This window comes from Dermatophagoides pteronyssinus, unplaced genomic scaffold (genome assembly GCF_027571235.1).
Source record: "Dermatophagoides pteronyssinus isolate colony J.1.1.1.1 unplaced genomic scaffold, Derpt_VIB-CSIC_2022.12 sq0035, whole genome shotgun sequence".
Taxonomy (NCBI): domain Eukaryota; kingdom Metazoa; phylum Arthropoda; class Arachnida; order Sarcoptiformes; family Pyroglyphidae; genus Dermatophagoides; species Dermatophagoides pteronyssinus.
Window position 1 is genome coordinate 34,364 of NW_027461559.1, and position 22,093 is coordinate 56,456.

The 22,093-nt window shown below is 28.8% G+C and overlaps 10 protein-coding genes across 11 annotated transcripts; 5 read left to right on the forward strand and 5 right to left on the reverse strand.

The window, feature by feature from the left end:
• The first annotated feature begins 1,348 nt into the window (after positions 1-1,348).
• LOC113795718 (uncharacterized) lies at positions 1,349-3,075 on the forward strand. Its single transcript, XM_027345925.2, has 4 exons — positions 1,349-1,548; positions 1,662-2,267; positions 2,352-2,600; positions 2,692-3,075. The coding sequence occupies exons 1-4, from the start codon at positions 1,506-1,508 to the stop codon at positions 2,937-2,939; spliced, it is 1,146 nt and encodes a 381-aa protein (XP_027201726.2). The 5' UTR covers positions 1,349-1,505; the 3' UTR covers positions 2,940-3,075.
• Positions 3,062-3,917, reverse strand: LOC113795722 (L-xylulose reductase-like). The gene has a single exon (XM_027345929.2). It carries the CDS (start codon positions 3,915-3,917, stop codon positions 3,177-3,179), a length of 741 nt encoding a protein of 246 aa, XP_027201730.2. The 3' UTR covers positions 3,062-3,176.
• A 75-nt stretch (positions 3,918-3,992) lies between these two features.
• Positions 3,993-5,801, reverse strand: Snr1 (SWI/SNF related, matrix associated, actin dependent regulator of chromatin, subfamily b, member 1). The gene is made up of 4 exons (XM_027345928.2): positions 5,575-5,801; positions 5,012-5,507; positions 4,774-4,943; positions 3,993-4,693 (listed from the first exon to the last, which is right to left on the reverse strand). The coding sequence occupies exons 1-4, from the start codon at positions 5,653-5,655 to the stop codon at positions 4,337-4,339; spliced, it is 1,104 nt and encodes a 367-aa protein (XP_027201729.1). The 5' UTR covers positions 5,656-5,801; the 3' UTR covers positions 3,993-4,336.
• Positions 5,802-5,870: 69 nt separating this feature from the next.
• LOC113795720 (RAB11-binding protein RELCH-like) lies at positions 5,871-7,161 on the forward strand. The gene has a single exon (XM_027345927.2). The coding sequence runs from the start codon at positions 6,023-6,025 to the stop codon at positions 7,130-7,132; it is 1,110 nt and encodes a 369-aa protein (XP_027201728.2). The 5' UTR covers positions 5,871-6,022; the 3' UTR covers positions 7,133-7,161.
• Positions 7,162-7,244: 83 nt separating this feature from the next.
• Cul2 (cullin 2) lies at positions 7,245-10,345 on the reverse strand. Of its 2 annotated transcripts, XM_027345922.2 has the most exons (7): positions 10,002-10,341; positions 9,853-9,923; positions 9,506-9,792; positions 8,490-9,439; positions 8,075-8,424; positions 7,745-8,017; positions 7,245-7,675 (listed from the first exon to the last, which is right to left on the reverse strand). In XM_027345922.2, the coding sequence occupies exons 1-7, from the start codon at positions 10,165-10,167 to the stop codon at positions 7,424-7,426; spliced, it is 2,349 nt and encodes a 782-aa protein (XP_027201723.1). In that variant the 5' UTR covers positions 10,168-10,341; the 3' UTR covers positions 7,245-7,423. The 2 variants fall into 2 exon arrangements, with proteins under 2 accessions (XP_027201723.1, XP_075679857.1); XM_075823742.1 differs by having other exon boundaries at positions 9,506-9,923; positions 10,002-10,345.
• A 73-nt stretch (positions 10,346-10,418) lies between these two features.
• RfC38 (replication factor C subunit RfC38) lies at positions 10,419-11,678 on the forward strand. Its single transcript, XM_027345926.2, has one exon. It carries the CDS (start codon positions 10,545-10,547, stop codon positions 11,652-11,654), a length of 1,110 nt encoding a protein of 369 aa, XP_027201727.1. The 5' UTR covers positions 10,419-10,544; the 3' UTR covers positions 11,655-11,678.
• On the reverse strand, positions 11,673-20,877 carry LOC113795717 (delta-sarcoglycan-like). The gene is made up of 4 exons (XM_027345923.2): positions 20,775-20,877; positions 12,729-13,478; positions 12,030-12,659; positions 11,673-11,960 (listed from the first exon to the last, which is right to left on the reverse strand). Exons 2-4 carry the CDS (start codon positions 13,368-13,370, stop codon positions 11,739-11,741), a joined length of 1,494 nt encoding a protein of 497 aa, XP_027201724.2. The 5' UTR covers positions 13,371-13,478; positions 20,775-20,877; the 3' UTR covers positions 11,673-11,738.
• On the forward strand, positions 14,147-16,244 carry LOC113795711 (glucose-6-phosphate exchanger SLC37A2-like). The gene is made up of 2 exons (XM_027345918.2): positions 14,147-15,453; positions 15,511-16,244. The coding sequence occupies exons 1-2, from the start codon at positions 14,502-14,504 to the stop codon at positions 15,996-15,998; spliced, it is 1,440 nt and encodes a 479-aa protein (XP_027201719.2). The 5' UTR covers positions 14,147-14,501; the 3' UTR covers positions 15,999-16,244.
• On the reverse strand, positions 16,833-20,421 carry LOC113795707 (uncharacterized). The gene is made up of 2 exons (XM_027345914.2): positions 18,833-20,421; positions 16,833-18,780 (listed from the first exon to the last, which is right to left on the reverse strand). The coding sequence occupies exons 1-2, from the start codon at positions 20,204-20,206 to the stop codon at positions 17,221-17,223; spliced, it is 2,934 nt and encodes a 977-aa protein (XP_027201715.2). The 5' UTR covers positions 20,207-20,421; the 3' UTR covers positions 16,833-17,220.
• A 147-nt stretch (positions 20,878-21,024) lies between the features above and the next one.
• On the forward strand, positions 21,025-22,046 carry mRpL49 (mitochondrial ribosomal protein L49). Its single transcript, XM_027345920.2, has one exon. The coding sequence runs from the start codon at positions 21,150-21,152 to the stop codon at positions 22,020-22,022; it is 873 nt and encodes a 290-aa protein (XP_027201721.1). The 5' UTR covers positions 21,025-21,149; the 3' UTR covers positions 22,023-22,046.
• The last annotated feature ends 47 nt before the right edge of the window (positions 22,047-22,093 follow it).

Below are 22,093 nucleotides of genomic sequence, written 5' to 3' on the forward strand. Positions count from 1 at the left end.
AATGATAATGATTAATCAAAGAAACAGAAACAGAAAAAACGAAAAACGAAAAAATTAGTGAGAGAAAGAGTAAACAAACACAATTGAATTCTTTTCTTCTTTTCTGAATAACTTTGATTTTTTTGGGGGGGGAAACAAGATCAATATTTGGATCGATCCATTGAATGGAATGGAATGAGAGAGAAACCAAATGAATGCAAAAAAGGTCATCACTCTAATAATGTTTTTCTTTTCTTTTCTTTCATATTTTTGTCGTCTTCGTCTTCTTCTTCTTATTTACCATAATCATAATACATTTGTTGAACTTTGTCACTTTCACCCTGGAAATGAGAAAAAAAACAAAACAAAACAGCGAAAATTTCAATTTTCGTTGTTTGAAACAAATGAAATGAATGAATGAATGAATGAATCGATTGAACTTTTGACCGAAACTTTTTGAATCGCACACACACACACAAAAACTCCATGTAAAACACAATCATAGGAAATTGATTGTTTGAATGAAATGAATTCAACATGTGCTGGGATAATACTACATTCCATAATCATCATTATTATTTTGAATAAATCAAAAACTTGATCATCATCATTGGTGAATCACAGAATCCTAATGGAAAAATATTCTATTCAAATCAATTGTTTTTCTTTGTTCGCACCATTATCATCAATTTTTTCTTAATTAAAATCATTAAAATTTTGATTGATTTTTATCAATCAAAATCAATCAATCAATCAATGTGACAACAAACAAGAACGAAGAACTCTTTGTCTTGGTTTGTCACCCATAAACACAAACACAGTGAGAGAGATATTTCCGCTTCAATGAATATTTTGTATTCGAAAAACAGAACAAAGACCTGTTACAGGTGTTCTCTCGCCATAATTATCATTTGTAATTCCCGAATAAGACATTTTCTCTTTTCATTTATGTTTTTTTCTGGGAATGAAGTAAGAGAATTTCTTTCTTTCTTTTCGATGGCAACAACAACAAAAAAAATATATGTCACAGCTTTCACTTTGATCTCTTTTTGTTGATCGGTATTTCTCTTGTGTCACCTGTGTCCAAAAAACAAAAAAAAATTCGGTTATACACCGGGTATTCGATTGGATTTATTCAAAGTAGTTATATCACACACATTACACAAGGGACTCTCATTTTTTTTTTCTTCTTTTAAAAAAAAATTTTTAAATAAATTTTTCTTTTTCATATTTTAATGATAATGTTGTTGTTGTTGTTTACCGCGAATTAAAACCACGATTATTTTTCTTGTTTTCTTGCTTGTTTGGTTGTTTTTCATTTTTTCATTTTTCATTTCATTTGACAAATCAAAACCACTGTGAATTTATAATTTAGTAAATCATTCGACAATTGTCGTTCAATTTGATTTGAACACACACTATTTGAGCAAAGCAAAAAAAAAGATCAACATTTTTCATATTTTGTGTGAATCTTTTGCTTGAAGATTCTTACCTTTTCGTTATTATTATTTACCTACTTAATAATTATGGCACAAAACAGTATCAATAGAATGCTGTCCATCATGATTGGTTTGTAATTTTGTTTTTTTTTTTTTTGTTACAATGTTTTCCATTATAATCTATTCACTTTGTAATTGTAATTGTAATTGATTATTATTATCATTCTTTTATATAATTTTTAGGATTGTTTATGATGATTGTAAATGTAAACATGGTTTATTCAATGTATTATCCAAATTTTCGTATGGTACCAGTATCATCATTAGAAATGATGAATGTTCGATCAGATTATGTTGGTGGTGGTGATCAACAACCGCGACAACAACAACAACAACCATGGGGTATTCGTAATCTACCATCATCATCATCATCATATCCATCAATTGAACAACAAGAACAATTAGCAATGTTAGCTGCTGAAGCATCAAATAATCGAATGGTTTATCAACCAAGTAATATTGGTATTGTTGGTGGTGGTGGTGGTGGTGGAAATGAAGATAATATCTGTCAAGGTGGTTTTGTCGAATATTGTTTGATTCAAGCTAATCAAGATGGTGAACAAAGTATGTTAGTAATTGGTTCAAACAACAATAATCAAACCGATAAAGATAAAGATCAATTATCAAAAGAATTTGATGGAATGTGTCAGGTTGTCATTCGTTTTATTAATTGTATTAATTCAAATTATTTCCGTTGTAATCCATCATCATCAACATTAAATCCAAATACTGATGTTTTTCTTAATTCATGGACTAATATGTGTGCTAGTGATAGCAAGATTCGAAACAGTAAGTGTTATTCAATCGATCAATATCTTATTCAATTTTCAAATGTTTTTTGCTTTTTTCTCCATTCACCATTATCATAAATAGAATATCTTCAACATTCCAAATGCATTAAACATGCATTATCACATAATAATGGCCAGGAACAATGTCAATCAATGTTTCAAAGTTATTTTCTTTCGCAACAATTTTCATTAGATTCAATGGAAAATACTGTACAATATGGTTGTTGTGCATTTAATGAATGGCAATATTGTATTGATTCATTAATACAACGACAATGTGGACCGGATGCAACTAAAGCTATTCAAGATTTGATTAATCAAGCATCGGGAGGTATGTTTTTTCTTTTTGTGTTTAATCATTGTTTATCAATGCAACAACAACAACAACAACAACAACAAAAATTTCATATTTTTTTCTATAGGATTGGTATCATCACTTTGTGAAAAGAAAATATTTGGCCGTAAATCAAAAGCATGTAGTGGAAAGAAAAATTATAATTATAATAAATTATCAACATTAGATCCAATGATGAATGCAACATTACAAAAATATGTTAATATTTTTGGTGAATTTATTGAACGTCTACCGGATGATGATGATGATGATGATGTTGGTGGTGGTGTTGGTGGTGAAATTGCCGATGGTAGCCGTAATCCAAATTCAAATTGAAAAAACAAAACAACAAACAAACAACAAACAACAAAAACACAATGACAAACTTTGAATGACAAACGAATTAATAAATTACAAACAAATGAATGGATTGGCTGGCCAATCAAGAAATCAAACAATTTTGATCGATTAATTTTTTATTGTTTAAAGAGAGAAAAAAAATTCTGTTTTTTTTTCACAAGAATTAAATTTGATTGAAACAAAGCAAAAACATTTTGTTTTCACATTTTGTTTTCACATTTTAGTTGTACAAATTCCACCATCAATTGGCAGATTAATACCATTGATTGGTTCAGATTGTTTACTTAATAAGAAAAGAATAGCTTTAGCTACTTCTTCAGGTTCATTAAATCGACCCAATGGACATTGTGATAACATCCAATCACGTCGTTTAGGATCACTCCAACCAACTTTAGCCATTTCAGTATTTGTTACACCTGGATTAATTGAATTTACACGTATATTATATGGTCCAAGTTCTAATGCCATAATTTTTGTCATCAAATCAACAGCTGCTTTTGTTGAACCATAAACTAAATGATCTTTTAGGCCAACTAAACCGGCTAAACTGGATACATTAACAATCGAACCGGAACGTTTTTGTTTCATTCCATTTGTTACACATTGTGTTACATTAATAATAGCTTTAACATTTAATGAATAATGATCATCACATTCTTGTTCGGTTATTTCACCCAATGGTGTACATTTAGCATAAGCAGCATTATTAACAATCATATCGATTTGTTCGGAAAATGGTTCTAATGTTTTACGTGTTTGATTCCAATCACGTAAATCCAATGCAATTGTTTCAATATTTGGTAGTTCATTTTTCAATGAATCTAAATCCGTACAAGTACGACAAATGGCAATAACTTTAACATTTCTTGTGGCTAATTGTCGAACAATTTCTCGACCAATTCCACGACCAGCACCAGTTACCAAAGCAGTTTGTCCAGGAAATTCTAATGTCATTTTCGAATGTGATTAAATTTGAAAGATTTTTCTTTCGTGTTGCAAACTACGACGCAATCAAATGAAAACAAAAACTTTTGTCTAAAAATGTACTCAGAAAATCATTCCAGAAAGAAATATTCGAATGTTTTTTTTAATGATAATGATGATAAACAACATTTCAAGAAAATGATAAAAATATATGTGTGGGCGGGTGTGGGTTTCGAATGGCGAAAATTTTTTTTTTTTGATTTATTAATGATGCCATCTATAGTTTATGGTAATTGATTATGTAAAATACATATGAATATATGAATTTTATGCGTGTAATTTATGTATGATTGATTGACATAAAATGAACAACATCCGAGTCGCTTGACCATATTAATGATGATAGATGTTTGTTTGTTGTTTTTGTTGGATGTTTTGAATTGATATGATTACCAAGTTGTATTAGCTAATCGTCGCATACGACGAGTATTACGATCCTGATCACGAATCTTTTTCTCCATTTCGGCATCGGTTAATGTTTCAAGGAATGGACACCATTGATCAGCATCACCAGGATTTCGAAATGGTAGATCAACTGTTGGTAATGGATTTTCACTAAATGCATATGTTCGTTGATACCATGCTAATTGTCCACGAATACTGTATGCAATCGCTGTTACAAATTCACCACCTAAACCTAATTCAGCACATAATTTTAGTGCAAATTCTTCCGGATCGTTTGCCTTTTCCGACATATCCCATTCAAATTGATCGACCAACGAAATATTACCTACATGTATGTTGAGCTAAAGGATTCGATCAAAAAAAATACAAGAATCAGCAATCAGAAAAGATTTAATTTAAAAAAAAATATTAATGATCATACTTTGAGTACGACACGTTGATCTGGTGGTGCATCTTCCATGAATGTTTCATTTGGAAAAGCATCAATTTGTTGTCGTATAGATTGAGCAATTGCCGGTATAAATGATGATGATGGTAAATCCAAATCATCGCATAAAACTTCGGCAAATTGTTCGGGACTTGTAGTTTTTTCTATTGAAAAAAAAGAAATGAGTTTGAAAGCATTATTTAAAAGAAAAAATTATATAAATCAATGTTACCATTTTTATTCCAAGTGAATGTATCTCGAAGTTTATGTCCATCAATTTCCATATCCAAACGAATCGGTATCAATACTTCTTGTTGTAATGAATTTTCATGTACAAGTGATGAATCAAGATCATCATATAATAATGGAAATGTACGAACACGTTTATGACCAATACGATTACGTGCAATCGATGTTGAACAAGGAACAGCATCCAAATGATGTGATGTATTCGGTAATGATGGTGCCCAATTTGGTCGTTTTTGTTTCGATTCACGTTGTACGGATGGTTCAGTACTTATCGATACGGCTTTATATTTTTCATCATTACCGGCAAATATTTCATCAACTTCAGTTGCTTTCAACAAAGTAATATTTGTTGCCAATGAATGTGCACCAAGACCTAATTGATTAATACGTTTACGTTCATCAACAGTTACTAAACGACGCCATAATGATGGAAATTTTTTATATAATGAACCACGAAACATACGAAGATAATTTCCAACCTAATTGAAAAAAATATCAAATCAGAAAACAAACCAAAAAAAAAAACATTAACAACAAAAAACATACCTCAGAACCAATATAATAATAATCACCACCTGCTTCCAACTGGAATGCAGTAGGTTTCTCGCCAAATGTATGCATCCTCATTTGAACCAGGATTGTATGAACCAGGATACAAAGATTAAATTTGTTTGTTAAGATTTTTATTGATGACAATAAACAAAAGAAAAAAAAATCCCGTGATCAAAAAATCTGTCTTGTTCAGAGTTTTGCTTTGTTTTCATGGATCCATTATTCTCCCAAAAATTGTTTAGAATCCAAGATCCATTCATAGAGGATGTTTTCAAAAAAAATATAATCTTTTTTTTCATTTTGTTTTGACAAATTCTCATCGAGAAAACACACACATGAAAACTCATCATCGATTTCGAAAAATCAAATTTAAAAGAAAATAAAAATTTTTTTAAATCAAAAATATGATCACGATTTATATAATTGATAATTGAACAAAAAAATGGAAACTCAAGAAGAACTGACAATGACAACATCATCCACCAAATCAAATGTTGTTGTCGATAATTCGAATGAATCGACAAAAGAATCTGAATTATCAAATATTGATTCGGAAATGGAAATCTTTGATCGAATTGCTAGTAAACTATTACGTTCAGGTTTTCTATTGACAGCATTAGAATTACATGCCGAACTTGTTGAACGTGGTAAAGAATCATCAAGATTACGTGATTATTTTGATAATCCACAAAATTTTGAAAAACATTTTGATATTTCACCAACAAATCGTCCATCAACAAGTAATGAAACAATGACAACAACAATGTTTCCGAAAAAAATTTCAATCAAACGAAGTCCATCGGAAAATACATTCGATTCATTAGATTCTACACATTATTCGGATGAAGATATTGAAAGACATATTGGTGATGAAAGAATTGCTGTATTGGAATTTGAATTACGTAAAGCACGTCAAACTATTGATTCATTACGTGCTAGTCTTACGATGACCACAACTGGACAATGTTCAGATATGGTTGATAATGGTGGTAATAATAATAAATTACCATTAAACGAATGTGAACCACCAAATAATAATGATGATTTATTTATCAATGAATCCAAATTTAATGAATATTCCAACAATGAATTTAGTAGAGATTTTTATTATCGTGGTTCAGCCGATGGTGATTCATGTCCAGGTGAAGATGATAAATTTAGTAAAAAATCAACAAATTTATCATATGAATCAGGTACTGGTGGTGGTGGTAATACAATAATTAAACCACATGAAAAACGTGCACTGAATTATCTAATCAATGAATATTTAATGGCACATAATTATAAAATAACATCAATAACATTTTGTGATGAAAATACTGATCAAGATTTTGATAATTGGAATGATGTCGGGTTAAACATTCAAAGACCACCGGATCTTTTACGAATATATCGACAATTTTGGAATAATATTAATCATCAAGTTCGTCAACAATCATCATCATCCGGTTCATATTTGATGCGAACAAATTCGAATGCAACAACAATTGTTAGCAATAGCCATAAAACAATTATCAATGACGATGATGATGAATTTCTTGTCAAAAATTAATAAAATCAATATGCTTTGTAAATATCTAATGATTTGGATAAATAATGATAACTCTACAACTACCTGATGAATTTTAACACACTGGAACCACCGAGCCATCTTCAAATCATAATCTCATTTATAAATTTGTTTTATTAATTATTATTATTATTTTCTTTATTAAAAAGAGGATTTATGGGGGAGAAAATTATTATTATTTTTTCTTTGAACGAGATACAATTAAGGGGGAAAAAATAAAATATATTCTGAAAGAATCTGTAGTGTTTTTTAAAATAAGTGTATCATTATGATTTAGGCCATATAATGATATTCATCGGTATTTTCATATCGATCGATATATTGTTTTTCAATTAATGAATCGATTGCTTTCTTAATCATCGGTACATTTGGATTGAAACGTTGTTTCGCTTGATTGATAACCTCTTCAATCAATGCATTATGTCGTAATCGTTTTCTGGTTTTCATTATTCGTACAATTGCAGCCTGTAAAAACATTTTACGATCCTCTTCAACCGATGCATTTTGTTGTTCAGCTTCTTTTTGCTAAATAAAGAATAATAAAATTCAATTTAAATGTTTGTAAATGAATGAATGAAAAATGATTTAATTTACCTGAACTTCTTTTGGTGGTGGTACATTAATCTTAAATTTCATACGTTTACTAGCAAAATTTTTATTCAATAAAAATCTTGTAGATTTTGGAAATGATTCCGGTTGAGATTGTTGTTGTCTGTTGGCTTGAATCGATGTGCTTGCTACCGATGATGATGATGATGATGAAGCTGATGATAATGGTGATGATGGATTATTTAATAGAAGAATTTTCAAATCAGTAAATGATTGTAAATGCCTTTGTAATTGTTCATCATTTAGACTGGTACTTTGCTAAAATTGTTGCATTGGAATTAAGAAAAGTAATGATAAGCTAATGCAAATAAATACCTGAATCTCTTCATAGGATAATTCATCAACATTTTCAAACAACAATATGATGGCAATTTGAAATGTATTCATTGTGATTTGATACAATTTTTTTGTATATAAAAATTTTACTTCACCTTGGCTTACATTGAATATCCAATTCAATTTACGGCCATTAAATTTATTTAGATAAAAATGTTCAAATTCATGTACAGCTTTTTCAAATATTAATGGTATATTAAAATTTGACACCGGTGTTTGTGAAAATGGCCATGCACATGCCTGTAATATGTATGCCGAAAATGACATTGGTAATTTTATATTACTATTCTCTAGATGTGTTTGAAATCCGACCATAAAATCATCACAAACTATTCAAAAATATGAAAAAGTTTAATTAAAAGTTACCATCATCATCATCATCAGAATTACTAACCTTTAACATCGGTAAACATTCGTTGTAATTTGGATGTAAATTCATAACCACAAACAGATTTTATTTTCTGTATCATACATTCTTCATTTTCCATTGAAATACATTGTGAATGTATTAAACGTTTGGCTAACATTTTTGAATAACATTTTTGAAATATATCTTTATCACTTATATATTTAAATATGATAATAGCTTCAGTAATTTTTGTTTCCATTTCTTTTTCCGATGAATTTTTTGCCGATTTTTTTAATAAATTATCACAATAACGTGATAAAATTTCCGGTGATCTACATGGTTGTTTAGTATTTTCACGATAATTAATAATAGCTGTACAAGCACGATCTAATGCCGACATAAAAATCTTATCACCAGAAAATATATTTTCAATTAGATGAAGATAATGATAATAAACTTTGAGTATTTCTTCAATAAATGTTTGTATATGATTATCATCTTTTGAATTGATTATACATTTTATTACTTCTAAACCTTTTTCTTTGATATGTAATTCAACCTGATCGACCATTATTTTCAGTCCAGATTCAATTGATTTCAATAATAGATACATATTACGTAAATCACGACTAATTTCATTTTTAACCATTAAACGACATTCATTTTGAAAAAAATCCAAATAATCACCAAGCATACATTTTTCAACAACTTCAATAACACGTTGATGTGATTCATTCGGTATCAATTTATAAAGACGATCTTTTTCAACATTCATAATTGTTAAAACTTTTTCCAAATAATTTGAACAATCATTATTTTGTAATAATAATCTTGCTTCATGACTATAATATGTACTAGTTGCAATAAGAAATGGTTCTTCAAACAATTCACGATACAATACTGGTTTATTTTTGTTTCCAAATCTTTCCATCAATATGAATGAATTGATAACAGTTGAAATTACGTTATGATTCTGTGGTTTACCACAACGGTCGCTAATTGATTTTTTTTTGTTGAAAAAATTAATGGTTATTTACAAAACATTGACAATTTACACTTACTCATTAATAGCCTGCAATAAAAGCCGAACAAGATTATCTTTAAGTGGCATAATCATTTCCATTTTCCATAAATGTGCACCAAGTTCATTAATTTCCATTAATTTTTCATTCGAACGATTATTATCATCACCTAATTCATTATTACCATGACGAAATTTTCTAACATATTGTGTATTTAGATAAATATACAATAATGTTAAATATTCGATTGCCTGTTGATAGGTTTGCCATTTTTCATAATAAATATTGAGCAAATCATTCATATTTGATGGATTTTCTTTTACCGACTGAAATACAAAAGAAAAAATGTATTTCAAATTTGACAAACAAAACAAAACAAAACTTACAGCATAAATCATTTTAACATGTGATTCTAAAAGTTTTCTTGTTTCATGATACGTTCGATCGGAATATGATTCTATAAAACAAAAAAACAAACAAACAACAGAATTAGAATTGAAGCAACAGATATCACAAATAATTAAAAAAATAATACCTGGATGAGCAATACATAATTTATAAATATCATGAAAACGATCACCCCATTCATCTTTTGAAACATAACTTAAACATAATATTTTATTAATTGTACCACGAATTGTTTGCCAAACAATATTAAAATCGACCGGTTGTGGTCGTAAATTTGATGTTTCAGTCGTCATCGTTGATTTTTTTTTCTTAAATTGTTTGTTTACAAATTTCTCGAAATAATAATAATAATCTTAAATCTGTTTAATTACAACAACAAGAATTCGTCGTCATCGATATTGACAATGAAACAAGAAAAAACCATCAAAAAAAAAAATCTTCGTAAACATCGAACGTAAAAAAAAGCCTGAATCATTCAGCTTTTTTTTTTATTACGGCTCACACCACCAGATGCATGCACACACACAATGTAACCACCACCGCCACAAAACAAACCTGAAAGTCTGGAGTGTAAACTCCAAAATTGGCTCACAATTTTTTTGTTTTGCCGCCTTATTGAAATTCTGAATTTTGAAAATTTTTTCTTTTAGTTTTTCTCGAGGAAAACAAAATGTCCATCAAACAACTTTGGTGTGATAAATATCGTCCGGAACGTTTTGATCAATTTCAATTTCATCAAAATGAAGCAGCACGTTTGAAGAAATTAATAAGCCGTGAAAATTTTCCACATCTTTTCATTTATGGACCATGTGGTTCAGGTAAACGAACAATAGTTCGTTCACTTTTATTCGAAATATTTGGTTCATCATCACGTAAACTGAAAATCGAAACAAAAATATTCGAAACACCAAGTGGAAAGAAAATTATTCAAACATTTTTATCAAGTAATCTACATTTGGAAGTAAATCCAAGTGAAAATGGTTATTATGATCGTGTTGTTGTACAAGAATTAATAAAAAATATGGCTACAAATCTTTCCGTTATTAAAAAATATCCATTTCGAATGATTATTATTGATCAGGCGGATTCATTAACAAAAGAAGCACAACAAGCATTACGTCGTACAATGGAAAAATATGCTGAAACATGTCGAATCATTTTGATGGCTGAACATTCAAGCCGTATAATACCGGCATTAAAATCACGTTGTTTAATGTTTCGTTGTTCATCACCATCAACCGATGAACTTTTTCAAGTATTACAAACAATCACCAAAGCCGAACAATTTGATTGTAATGAAACATTAATCAATAATGTTATTCGTGATTCAGATCATAATGTACGTCGTGCTATAATTCTATTACAAACAATTGCCATTCAACAAGAATTGAATCCACAACAACAACGTAAAAATAATATCCAACAATTGGAACAATTTCGTTGGCAACAAAAATTAACAGAATTATCAAAAAAATTGACCCATACACAAAATGTTAAACAAGTTTCCGAAATTAGACAAATATTATTCGATCTACAAACACATTTAATACCATCAAATATTATCTTACGAACATTGGTCTGTAAATTAATGGATTATTGTTTGGATGATGAAATGAAATCCAATCTAATATCTATTGCTGCCGAAATTGATCATCGTTTAGTATTAGGTTCAAAATCAATAATTCATTTGGAATTATTTTGTGTAAAATTTATGATGATGTTTCGTTGTACAGTGGAAAAAGTTGCATTCGATCTTGAACAACCAATGGAATTTGATTGATAATTGATTTTTATTAAATTGCTTAATACTTTTTTTATTTAAATAAAAATTTTTTTTTATAATAATTCTTATAATCATTAATTATCATCGACAATCACGATATGATTTCACTTGACATGGTTGATTAGCATTTGCTAAAAATAATCGTCCAGATTTTGAACAAACACATACTTGATATACGATAGGTTTCGTAAACAATTTTGATTCATCATCCTGATCCATAAATGTTTGATTTCCAATCAATGTTTTGGTTGTATTATCGGTCCATAAATGTTGCATATAAATAGAACGACTATCGAATGTAATCTAATAATTATCATCATCATCATTAATATGATTGGATTATCAATTTTAAATTAAAAACGATCAACTTACACGACCAGCATTTGATTGCAAACGTAAATCATCATAGGTAACAATAGAAATATCACCCAATTTTGATTCTAAATATAATGATTGTGGTCCACGTAACAAAACACGACTTTGTGGTGAATATAAACGTAATTCATCATTGATCGTATTGATTATCGATGGTGTTTGTAATGATAATGGTAGATTTAAATTATTATTATTATCATTTAAAAATTTGATTGCATTCGATCGAATTGTTATCTGTTGTTGTTGTTGTTGTTCAGATTTAGATTCAGATTGATTAATCGTTTGTCTTGTTGTTCGTGTTTGATCGGTTGGTTCGGAATCCAAAGCAAACATCAACGAATTTTTTCGATCATAAACTTCAAAATGATCGGTAATCAATGTAATTTTATCATTCGATATAATCAATCGATTTTCATTCATCGAAGATGAATCATTTGATAATGATCGAAATATTAGATCACCATTTTTCGTTGTCATTCGTAATTCATCATTTGGCCATGAACGTAAATGACGTGCAAATAATAATTTTTCGAATACAGTTGAACCATGTATACGAATTATTTGATCATTATTATTCGATATGGTTGTTGTATCGATTGATCCAAAATCAATTGGACCGATACCGTTCTGTGTGTGCGGGAATGATAAATCAAAATAATAATCAATGAAAAATCAAGGCAATTTAGTTTTTTTTACCGTAGAAAATCCAAGAACCGAAATAATCCAAAAAGCTAATGCAAAATTAATGCCAACCATAACAATATTGATGGCTAATAAAATGTATAGGAATTTTTTACGCCAACCATAAATACCAACTTCTTGTTGTTGTTGTAGTTGTTGTTGCAAAAGATATTCATCATTATCAACAATATCATCCGATGGATATATTAACATCATTTGATTATCGATAATAGGATCAATTTCTTGTAATTGATGTTCAGATTGCTGTTGTTCCATTCTCATTGTTGGACATTCAGAATCAAAATTTTCATTATAATATCTTGGTTCATTATTAATGATTATTGTTGATGATTGTTGATTTTCATTTGAATAATGATCATAATTTTCATCATTATAATTATCATCATCTAATTGTGTTTCAAGTATTTGTCCAGATTGTCTTCGTCGTTCATAATTGATTTGTTGTTGTTGTTGTTGTTGTCCATTATTATCATTCATCATCATTGGATGATAATTTTGAAACATTAATAATGATGATGATTGTCTTGAATTTGAATGTGAATGGCTACGACTATGACGATGATTATCGATGATGATCATTTGTGAATGTCGATCAACATAGCGAACACCACCACCGCAATCATCAACAATCGACATTTATTTTTACACCGTTATTGTTGATGTTAAATTAGCTTCGAACAATGTTTTTTCTTTGTTCTGTTCTTGGTTTGAATATCTTGTCTTGATTCTTATGGTTTATTATTCCTATTAATAAATCAATCAATCGATCACAATCAAAAGAATCATGATTGTTATTGTTGGCATCAGTTTGTGATGATAATAAATTCATCATCAAATGAGAGCAGCAGCAGCTGGTGATCATTTCTTTATTTATAACCAGAAAAAAAATGATTCTTCAGTTTCATTTTGGTTTACGGATTTCGGTTATTTTTTTTTTTTGGCAAAAATTTTACATTTCAAAAATAGAAACCAAAAAAATTTTTTTCGTTCCGCACAAGCGCATAAACAATTTTTTTTTTGAAACATTGTTTTATGGTTATCAAACATCCAATCTTGTAATGATTTTTTTTTTAAAAACATTCCATAGTTTTGATGATAAGATTTGATTGATTTTTACAAAAAAAAAAATAAAATAAAAATAATGTATCAATTTAATGGAAATCTACATCAACAACTCCATAATAATAATAATACTAATTAGAAAATTATGACAGAATTAATTAATTTTTAATTGGATGCAAACCACTTAACAAAAAAATAAAATAAAAAATAAAATAAATATCGAACCAAACCAAACCAAATCAAATCAAATCAAATCAAATCAAATCAAATCAAATCAAATCAAATCAAATCAAATCAAATCAAATCAAATCAAATCAAATCAAATCAAATCAAATCAAATCTAAATCAAGATCAAGATCAAAATTATCATTTTAATGATTGTCTTTTATCATTGATTCATTCATTCAAGGTAATTATTAACAGCAATTATGATTGAAATAGGTAATGGAAAACGGGAAGAGAGAGAGAGAGAGAGAGAGAGAGAGAGAGAAATAGATAAAACAAAAGAAATGTTATTAATCAATTGAGACATTGTACAAATACAACAAACAAACAAAAGTATCATTTTTTATCGATCGTTTAGTTAATCCTTTCGTTTTCAAAAAATAAAAAAAAATAAAAAATTTCTTCACTTCATCATTATTTCATCATTATCATCAGAATAATTCATTCAAAAAAAAAAAAAAAAAAGAAAAGAAAATTATCATGAATATCCTTAAATCAAGAAATAAATGGCGTATTAATGAAAAATTAGTATCGAAAATTATTATCGATAATAATGGTGATCCAAAACGTAGATTATTTCAACATCGTTTATTAATATTAATAATAACATTTATAATTTATTCAACATATCATATATCACGTAAATCAATGTCAGTGGTTAAATCAAAATTATTTATCGATGTAAATTCAACTGAAAATTGGTCACCATTCGAAGGACAATATGGTAAATCAATGTTATCAATGATGGATGCATTATATTGGGGAAATTATGCTGTATTTATGTTTTTTACCGGTTATTTTGCTGAACGTAGTGATTTAAGATATTTTATTTCTGGTGCATTAATATTATGTGGTATAATGTGTATTATACTTGGTTTATCACATCAATTAAAAATACATTCAGAAACATTTTTTATTATAATGGAATGTTTAAATGGTATTTTACAAACAACTGGTTGGCCAACTGTTGTTGCAATTGTTGGTGTTTGGTTTGGTAATCGTAAAAAAGGTTTAATATTAGGTATTTGGAATTTACATACAAGTTTTGGTAATATTCTTGGTTTAGTTATTGCCGGTGCATTTGTTGATATTGATTGGGGTTTTTCATTCATTATACCTGGTTTAATTTGTATTGTAGTGGCAATTTTATCGTTTTTATTTCTAATACCACATCCTAACGATATTGGTATTGATGTTGAAAGTATTGATAATGAACAAACAACAACAACAACATTGATTGAATCACAATCATCATTGAATCATCTTGATAAAAATAATAATAATAATAACCCGAATGATAATGAAAAAGCAATTAGTTTTTGGAAAGCATTACTTATACCGGGTGTTATTGAATTTGCATTCTGTTTAGCATTTACAAAATCTGTTTCCTATATATTTTTGAATTGGTTGCCAAAATTTCTTGAAGAAAATGGTATGTATTTTTGTCTGTTGTTGTTTTGATGTAAATTTTTTCATTGTTTTTTTATAGATCATCTAAGTTCATCATCATCAGCATATCAATCAATAATGTTCGATATTGGTGGTATGATTGGATCAATAATAGTTGGTTTATTAGCTGATCGTACAAATTCAAGTGGAATAATATGTATCTTATTTCTAATGCTTGCTATACCAAGTTTATTTGTTTTTGAAAAATATTCAGCCATATCAAAAGCAATGAATTTTCAATTACAATTTATAGCCGGTTTTTTTATCAATGGACCATATGCATTAATAACAACAGCTGTTTCAGCAAATCTTGCATGTAAAGTACCATCAAAAAGTGCAATGGCAACTGTTTCGGCTATTATTGATGGTACTGGATCAATTGGTGCTGCAATTGGACCGGCAATTACCGGACCATTAGCCGATAAATTTGGTTGGAATTCAATATTTAATCTATCGATGTTTATGGATTTTTTTGCTATTCTATGTTTACTACGTATTGGTTATCAAGAAATTCGTGTTTTTATTTGAAAAAAAACATACGACTGTATCACTTTACTTAATTTTTATCATTTCTATAGGATTTTCTGTTTTTCTTTTCTTTTCAGATGCACTTCTTTCACACAAACAAACAAACATAGATAGATTTTTTTTAAAGGTCCGAAGACCAAAAAAAATTTATTTTTTTTTGTTTTTTTTATAGAATTTTTTTTGAGAAAATAAATTGGATGGGAAGGAAAAAAATTTTTAGTAAAAAATAAAAACTTTCCGTTGAAATTTTCTTTGTGTAGGGGGGAGAGAAGGATCAAATTATTTTTACATTTTATAAAACGATAAATGAATAGTGGTTGGTTGTGGTGATAATAATGATGACAAATAACAAAAGATATTGCCACAAAATTTTACAGACCAAAAAAAAAATCACACTATACAAAAAAAAACTTTCCGTGTTGTAATTGATGATTTTACCTATTTACACAAATGATGTTTCGATATGAAAAATTTTGTTCGATTTTTTTTTTGAAACACAAATGAATTTAACATCTAAAATTAATGAATGAACAGAATAATTATGTATGTGTGATGTGAATTTAAGAAGAAAGAATTTAAATAAGAAAAAAAAGAAAGAAATTATGTGTGGTCCAATTTATGGTGTGTGTGTGTGCGGACAAAAGAATCTTTAGAATTGAAAATAAAGAAAAACATAATACACACACACACACATTGAAGAATATACCCGGAATTCATTAGAATCTTCGGTTTTTTTATGTTGTTGTTGTTTTGGTAAAATTAGATAATTGATGAAACAAGTGATGATAATAATGATGGATAGAAGGCAGCAAAATTTCTGCTCTGTTCTCTTTCTTTTTCGATACAAATAATAAAAAAAAAGAAAGATTCTGTATTCTGTAAAAGGCAACAAAGGTATCAAAAGGACAGAATATTATCTTCTTCTTTTGAAGCAACAAGAAGATAAAACTTGAGGTAATCATTATAATGATGATGTTGAGGGACAAATTTGAGATGAATTAAATGAATAAAGAAAAGAAAGAAAGGTGATGATAATAATGATTAACACAAAAAAAAAGTGAAAGTGAATGAAAGACTTGATTATTTTGTTGTTGTTTGACGATTCTTTGATTTTTGATATAAAAAGATATTTAAATAATAATAATCAAATGATATAGCACATGAAAAGCAGTAGCAATAGGAAATCAAAATTTTTCACCATCAAAAACAATCAATCAATTAATCAAGCCATATAAACAGTTTTCAAACGTTGTAATAATTGTTCAATTTTTGGATGTACAATCATAACTGTTTCGGAATCTAAACCATTATAATGACCATTCATTTTTTTCGTTTCAGTTTGACGACATGTTTTTTTGTTGGTCGGTGATTGTTGTTGTTGTTGTTGCTTTGAATTATTATTATTATTGATAATCAAATCTTTTAACATAGTTTCAATTGAATTTTGATGATCATTATTATTCGATGATATTTGACCATTGATAATATTGTTTGATTTATTGTTTTTGATACTACTACTACTACTACTGCTATTATCACCACTATCATCATTATTATTATTATTGTTAGAGATCACAATATGACCAGAAAAATTTTTTCGTTGATTATCAGCATAACAAGTACTAATCGATGATGATCGTCTTGTTCCGATCGGTGCCAATGATGGTTTGATCATTTTATTTATTTCCGATTCCATATCATTATCATTATTATTACCATTAGGTAGATTAACAGACATTGATGATAATGGCCGTTGATTATTATTCAATGAGATCATTGTATTGGATGATGATGTTTGTTGTTGATTAGCTAATCCAAATAGAATATTTAATTTTTCTGTACAGGAACCTTTTGATCCCAATAAAATCGATGATGTTGATGATGAATCCTTATTTTTTTCTTTTTTATTTAAACTATTTTCCATCAAAGCTCGTTCAATATCTTCAAGATGTCCAGCTTGAGGTAATGCATTCTGTTTATCCTGATTATTATTCAACAATGAATTTGATTCGTGAGCAATACCATCACCATTTGAAAATGCATACATTTGTTGTTGCCATGTTTGTTCATGATTACGTTGTTCTCTAGTCATTAGATTTCGTTGATCATTTTTATAGTTATACATTTCACGATAGCCAAGTATAGTATTGAGATCAACATCAACAAATGATGTGGTTGTTTTATTCAATGTACTATCACTATCATTATCGATAACTATTGTTTTATTATCATTCAAATCATCAATCGTACTTGTTGGTGAACTTGAATTCGAACTACCTTTTCCTTCTACATTAGCGTTGATTGTGGAATTAATACCGCCAAAAATTGCCGCCAATTCATTCGCTTTACGTTGTTGTTGTTTAGCCAATTTCATTTGTTGACGACGTTCACGTTTTCGTACAACTTTCATTTTTCGTTTTTCATTTTCAACCCATTTACGTATGGCCTGCATGAATGGCATTATCGATACAAATTTACTAGCATTCTGTGGCATCATAACAACATCACCGTTAATAATATTACCACCACCATTCGAAACAGCCATCATTTGAGATGATGTTTTCGGATGTTGTTGTGTTTGATCTTGACGATTTTGTGGAAAATCTTTCAATGCAAACCACTTAATCGAACGAATTTCATTACGAGCTTGAGGTTTGAATTCATAATTAAATTCAACATTACGTATCAAATATAAACGTAATCGTGATTCAAATATTTTTCTTTCAAGATATTGGTCTGCTAGTATATTTCCCATACAATTATATCCAGTTTCTTCGAAAACCTATCAAAAAATTTTTAATTAAAAAATATCATCCATATTCAATAACACTCACTTCACGAACGGCACAATTCATTAATGATTCATCATGATTAACTTTGCCTTTGGGAAAACCCCATGTTTTATTGCCATAACCTTGTACAAGTAGAATATAATCCATTGTTTCATCCAACATTATTGCTCCGGAACAAGGAATAGAAAATTTATATTGAATCCATTTGTTGACAACATCATCAAATACATCCAAAAATTGTCGTAAACGTGGCACATAAGTGAACATTATTTGAGCGAAACGTTTAAATTTAAATTTTGGCAATCGTGAATCACATTCACAACAGAAATCCAAATAATGCCAGAATGCATTCTCCATCTGAAAACAAATCCTAATTGGATCATATTTTTCTTCTTGAGGCATATTCAAAACAAAACGTGATGCTAAATCATCCAATACATCCAATGGTATCTGTAGACTACGTATAAAATCTTCAGTATGTTCAAATGCTACGGTTTCCTGTACAATATCCGATACTAATGTTGATGGTGGTGAAAATTGACTTGATTCCGATTCGGATGATGATAATGATGAACAAATATTATCCATAACAACATTATTATTATTATTATTGCCAATCAATTCTGATGTTGAATTCTGTTGTTGTTGTTGTTGTTGTTCATTATTAAATAAAAATGATTTCATACAATGACTCATATTATTATCACCATCATTATTATTATTATTATTGATTGGAATTGCTTGTGTTGTTGATCGATTCAACGAACCACTATCATGACGATCACTATTCAAACAATTTTCCAATGATTCTAATGTTGTTGCCATCGTTGATGATGATGATGATGATGATGGAATATTTTTACCCATTAAACATTGTTGTTGGCCACCATTTATTACCGTTCGATTCGGTTGAAATAGTGCAAATAAATCATTCGATATTGATGATGATGATGATGATTGTTGTTTATCAAGAATCGATTGTTCATTCGATGATGACCAAAATCCATTTGTTTTGTCAGTATTTTGTTGTTGTTGTTGATGATTAGTATGTTTCATCAACGATGTAATTATATCATTTTCGGACAAAAACATTGATGATGATGATGATGATTGTGGTTGCGTTTCTTTTTCCATTATATTACCATTAATATTATTTACAAAATGATTTGGCTTCGATGATGATGATGATTGATACAATGATTTTTGATGCGTAGATGATGATGATGATGACGATATGATTGACATTGGATCGATCATTTTATTATTAGTTGCTGTAAAAAAATCAAATGGATTTTGATTTGTTGTTGTTTTTTTTATTGTCGTCGTCGCTGATGCTGCTGCAACATTCGACGTTAAAGGCGACGTTGATGAGACAGCATTAAATAATCGTTGTAAATTGGAATTTAATTCACTCATGATGAACACTGATGTTATTTTATTGAACTTGGATTTTTTTTGTTTGCAGAAACAAAAAATAAAGCAATGTAAATTTGTAAAGAGATTATATACAAACACAAGTCATAAAGAATCAACAACAGAAAAAAAACACGTGGTTTTTTGTGCGTCGTGAAACAATTCAAAATGTTTGTCGAAGTTTTTTGTTTTTGTTTTGGTCTATTTGCAGCAATTTAAATTTTTCGAAATATATTCTTCTAATAATCAACAAAAGAAAGAAATTCATAAAAATGATAAAATATTGAAACCAAACAAACAAACAAAAATCTATCGCATCGTCACACTAAATATATGAACAAAGACGCAATGATGATGATATTCCATCAACAACAAAAAAAACGCGATAATTAAATTAAAATTGTTTTTTCTTCCGTCCCACTCATCAAACAAAACGCTTAAATTCCAATTTCAAATTGTCAAAAGATGATGATGATATTTAACGACCAAAATCGATCAAACTTAAAAAAAAACACACGAACAAAATCTTTCTTTTTTTCAGGAATTCTTTTTTGTCGTTATATAAACTCACCAAGAAAAACAAAACTCTTGTCGAAAATAAATACAAAAAAAAATTGGACTCAACAACAACAACGACAGCAAAACCGATTCGGAGGATACCGATTGCAGCAGTGGTAGTGGTGTTAGCAAAGAAGGATCCTGGATCAAGTGGAATTTTTTTCGGTACTGTTCTTCAATGCTGCTAGTTCAGCATACATCGCCCATCATTTAAATGAAAAACAGACAAACAAAAAAAAATCGATCGTAACGAACGAATATTACGATTAATTCGTTCATCGCTATCGAATCCAGAATGCATGGAAAATATGTTGTTGAAATTGAATTCTTTTTTTTTGAAAATTTTCATAATTTAAATCTCAAATAATTTTGAAGTTGTAAGAAAAAAATGCTTCTACAAATAAGTAATCGTATATTGCAGAAAACAAATGTCAATCGATTGCTATTGAATCGCTTGATCATCATATCATGTGCAACACAAAAATCAACGAATCGAAATCTTTCTTCAAAAGATTATGATAAAAAAATCAAATTAAATCCTATCGATGTCGAATATCGTTATGATGATAGTCAATTTTTAAAAGGTCCATCATGGGCTGATGAACCGTTTATTCGACCAACGGATGATGAAATTGTTGAGCTTACACGATTGAAAACGGAAAAAGAAGTCAGTGATCAAATACGTATGCAATGTGATCCCGAATCCGAACCATTTCGACAAGTATTCGAAGGAAATGAAGATCATGGAATGTTTACCAAAACTGAACGTATAAATGATGAGGATGGATCAATTTGGAAATGGGTAGAGCGATTAATGCCTAAACAAACATTAGGGCCATTACGTGAAGGTAGTGAATTGATAATTGCACCTGCCATACCATCAAAAGATCAACCATATCACATTCTTCGAACACGTTCACGTTTATATCCCATATATTTAGATTATGTTGTTATTGATCGTGATCATAAACGATATTGGCAAAATCGTTGGGATCATATGTTCAATAAATATAATGCACATATATTGGATCGATTGGATGATATTAAATGGGAAAATAATGAAAAAACTATTGCCATAACAAAAGTACTACGTATTCAAGGTAATATATGGAAATTTGAACGTGATTGTAGAGAATTTATTAAAAAACATTACAATATTGATCATGTTATGTCTGGTGTACATGAAGTTAAAGGTAGTGTTGAATTTAAAGGTGATTTTATCGAAGGCATAACGGAATTTTTTCGACAAAAGGGTTTTTGATTTTTCGAAATAACATTTGTAATTAAATTGTTTAAAAATTTAGTATATAAATAAAAAAAAATTAAAATTTG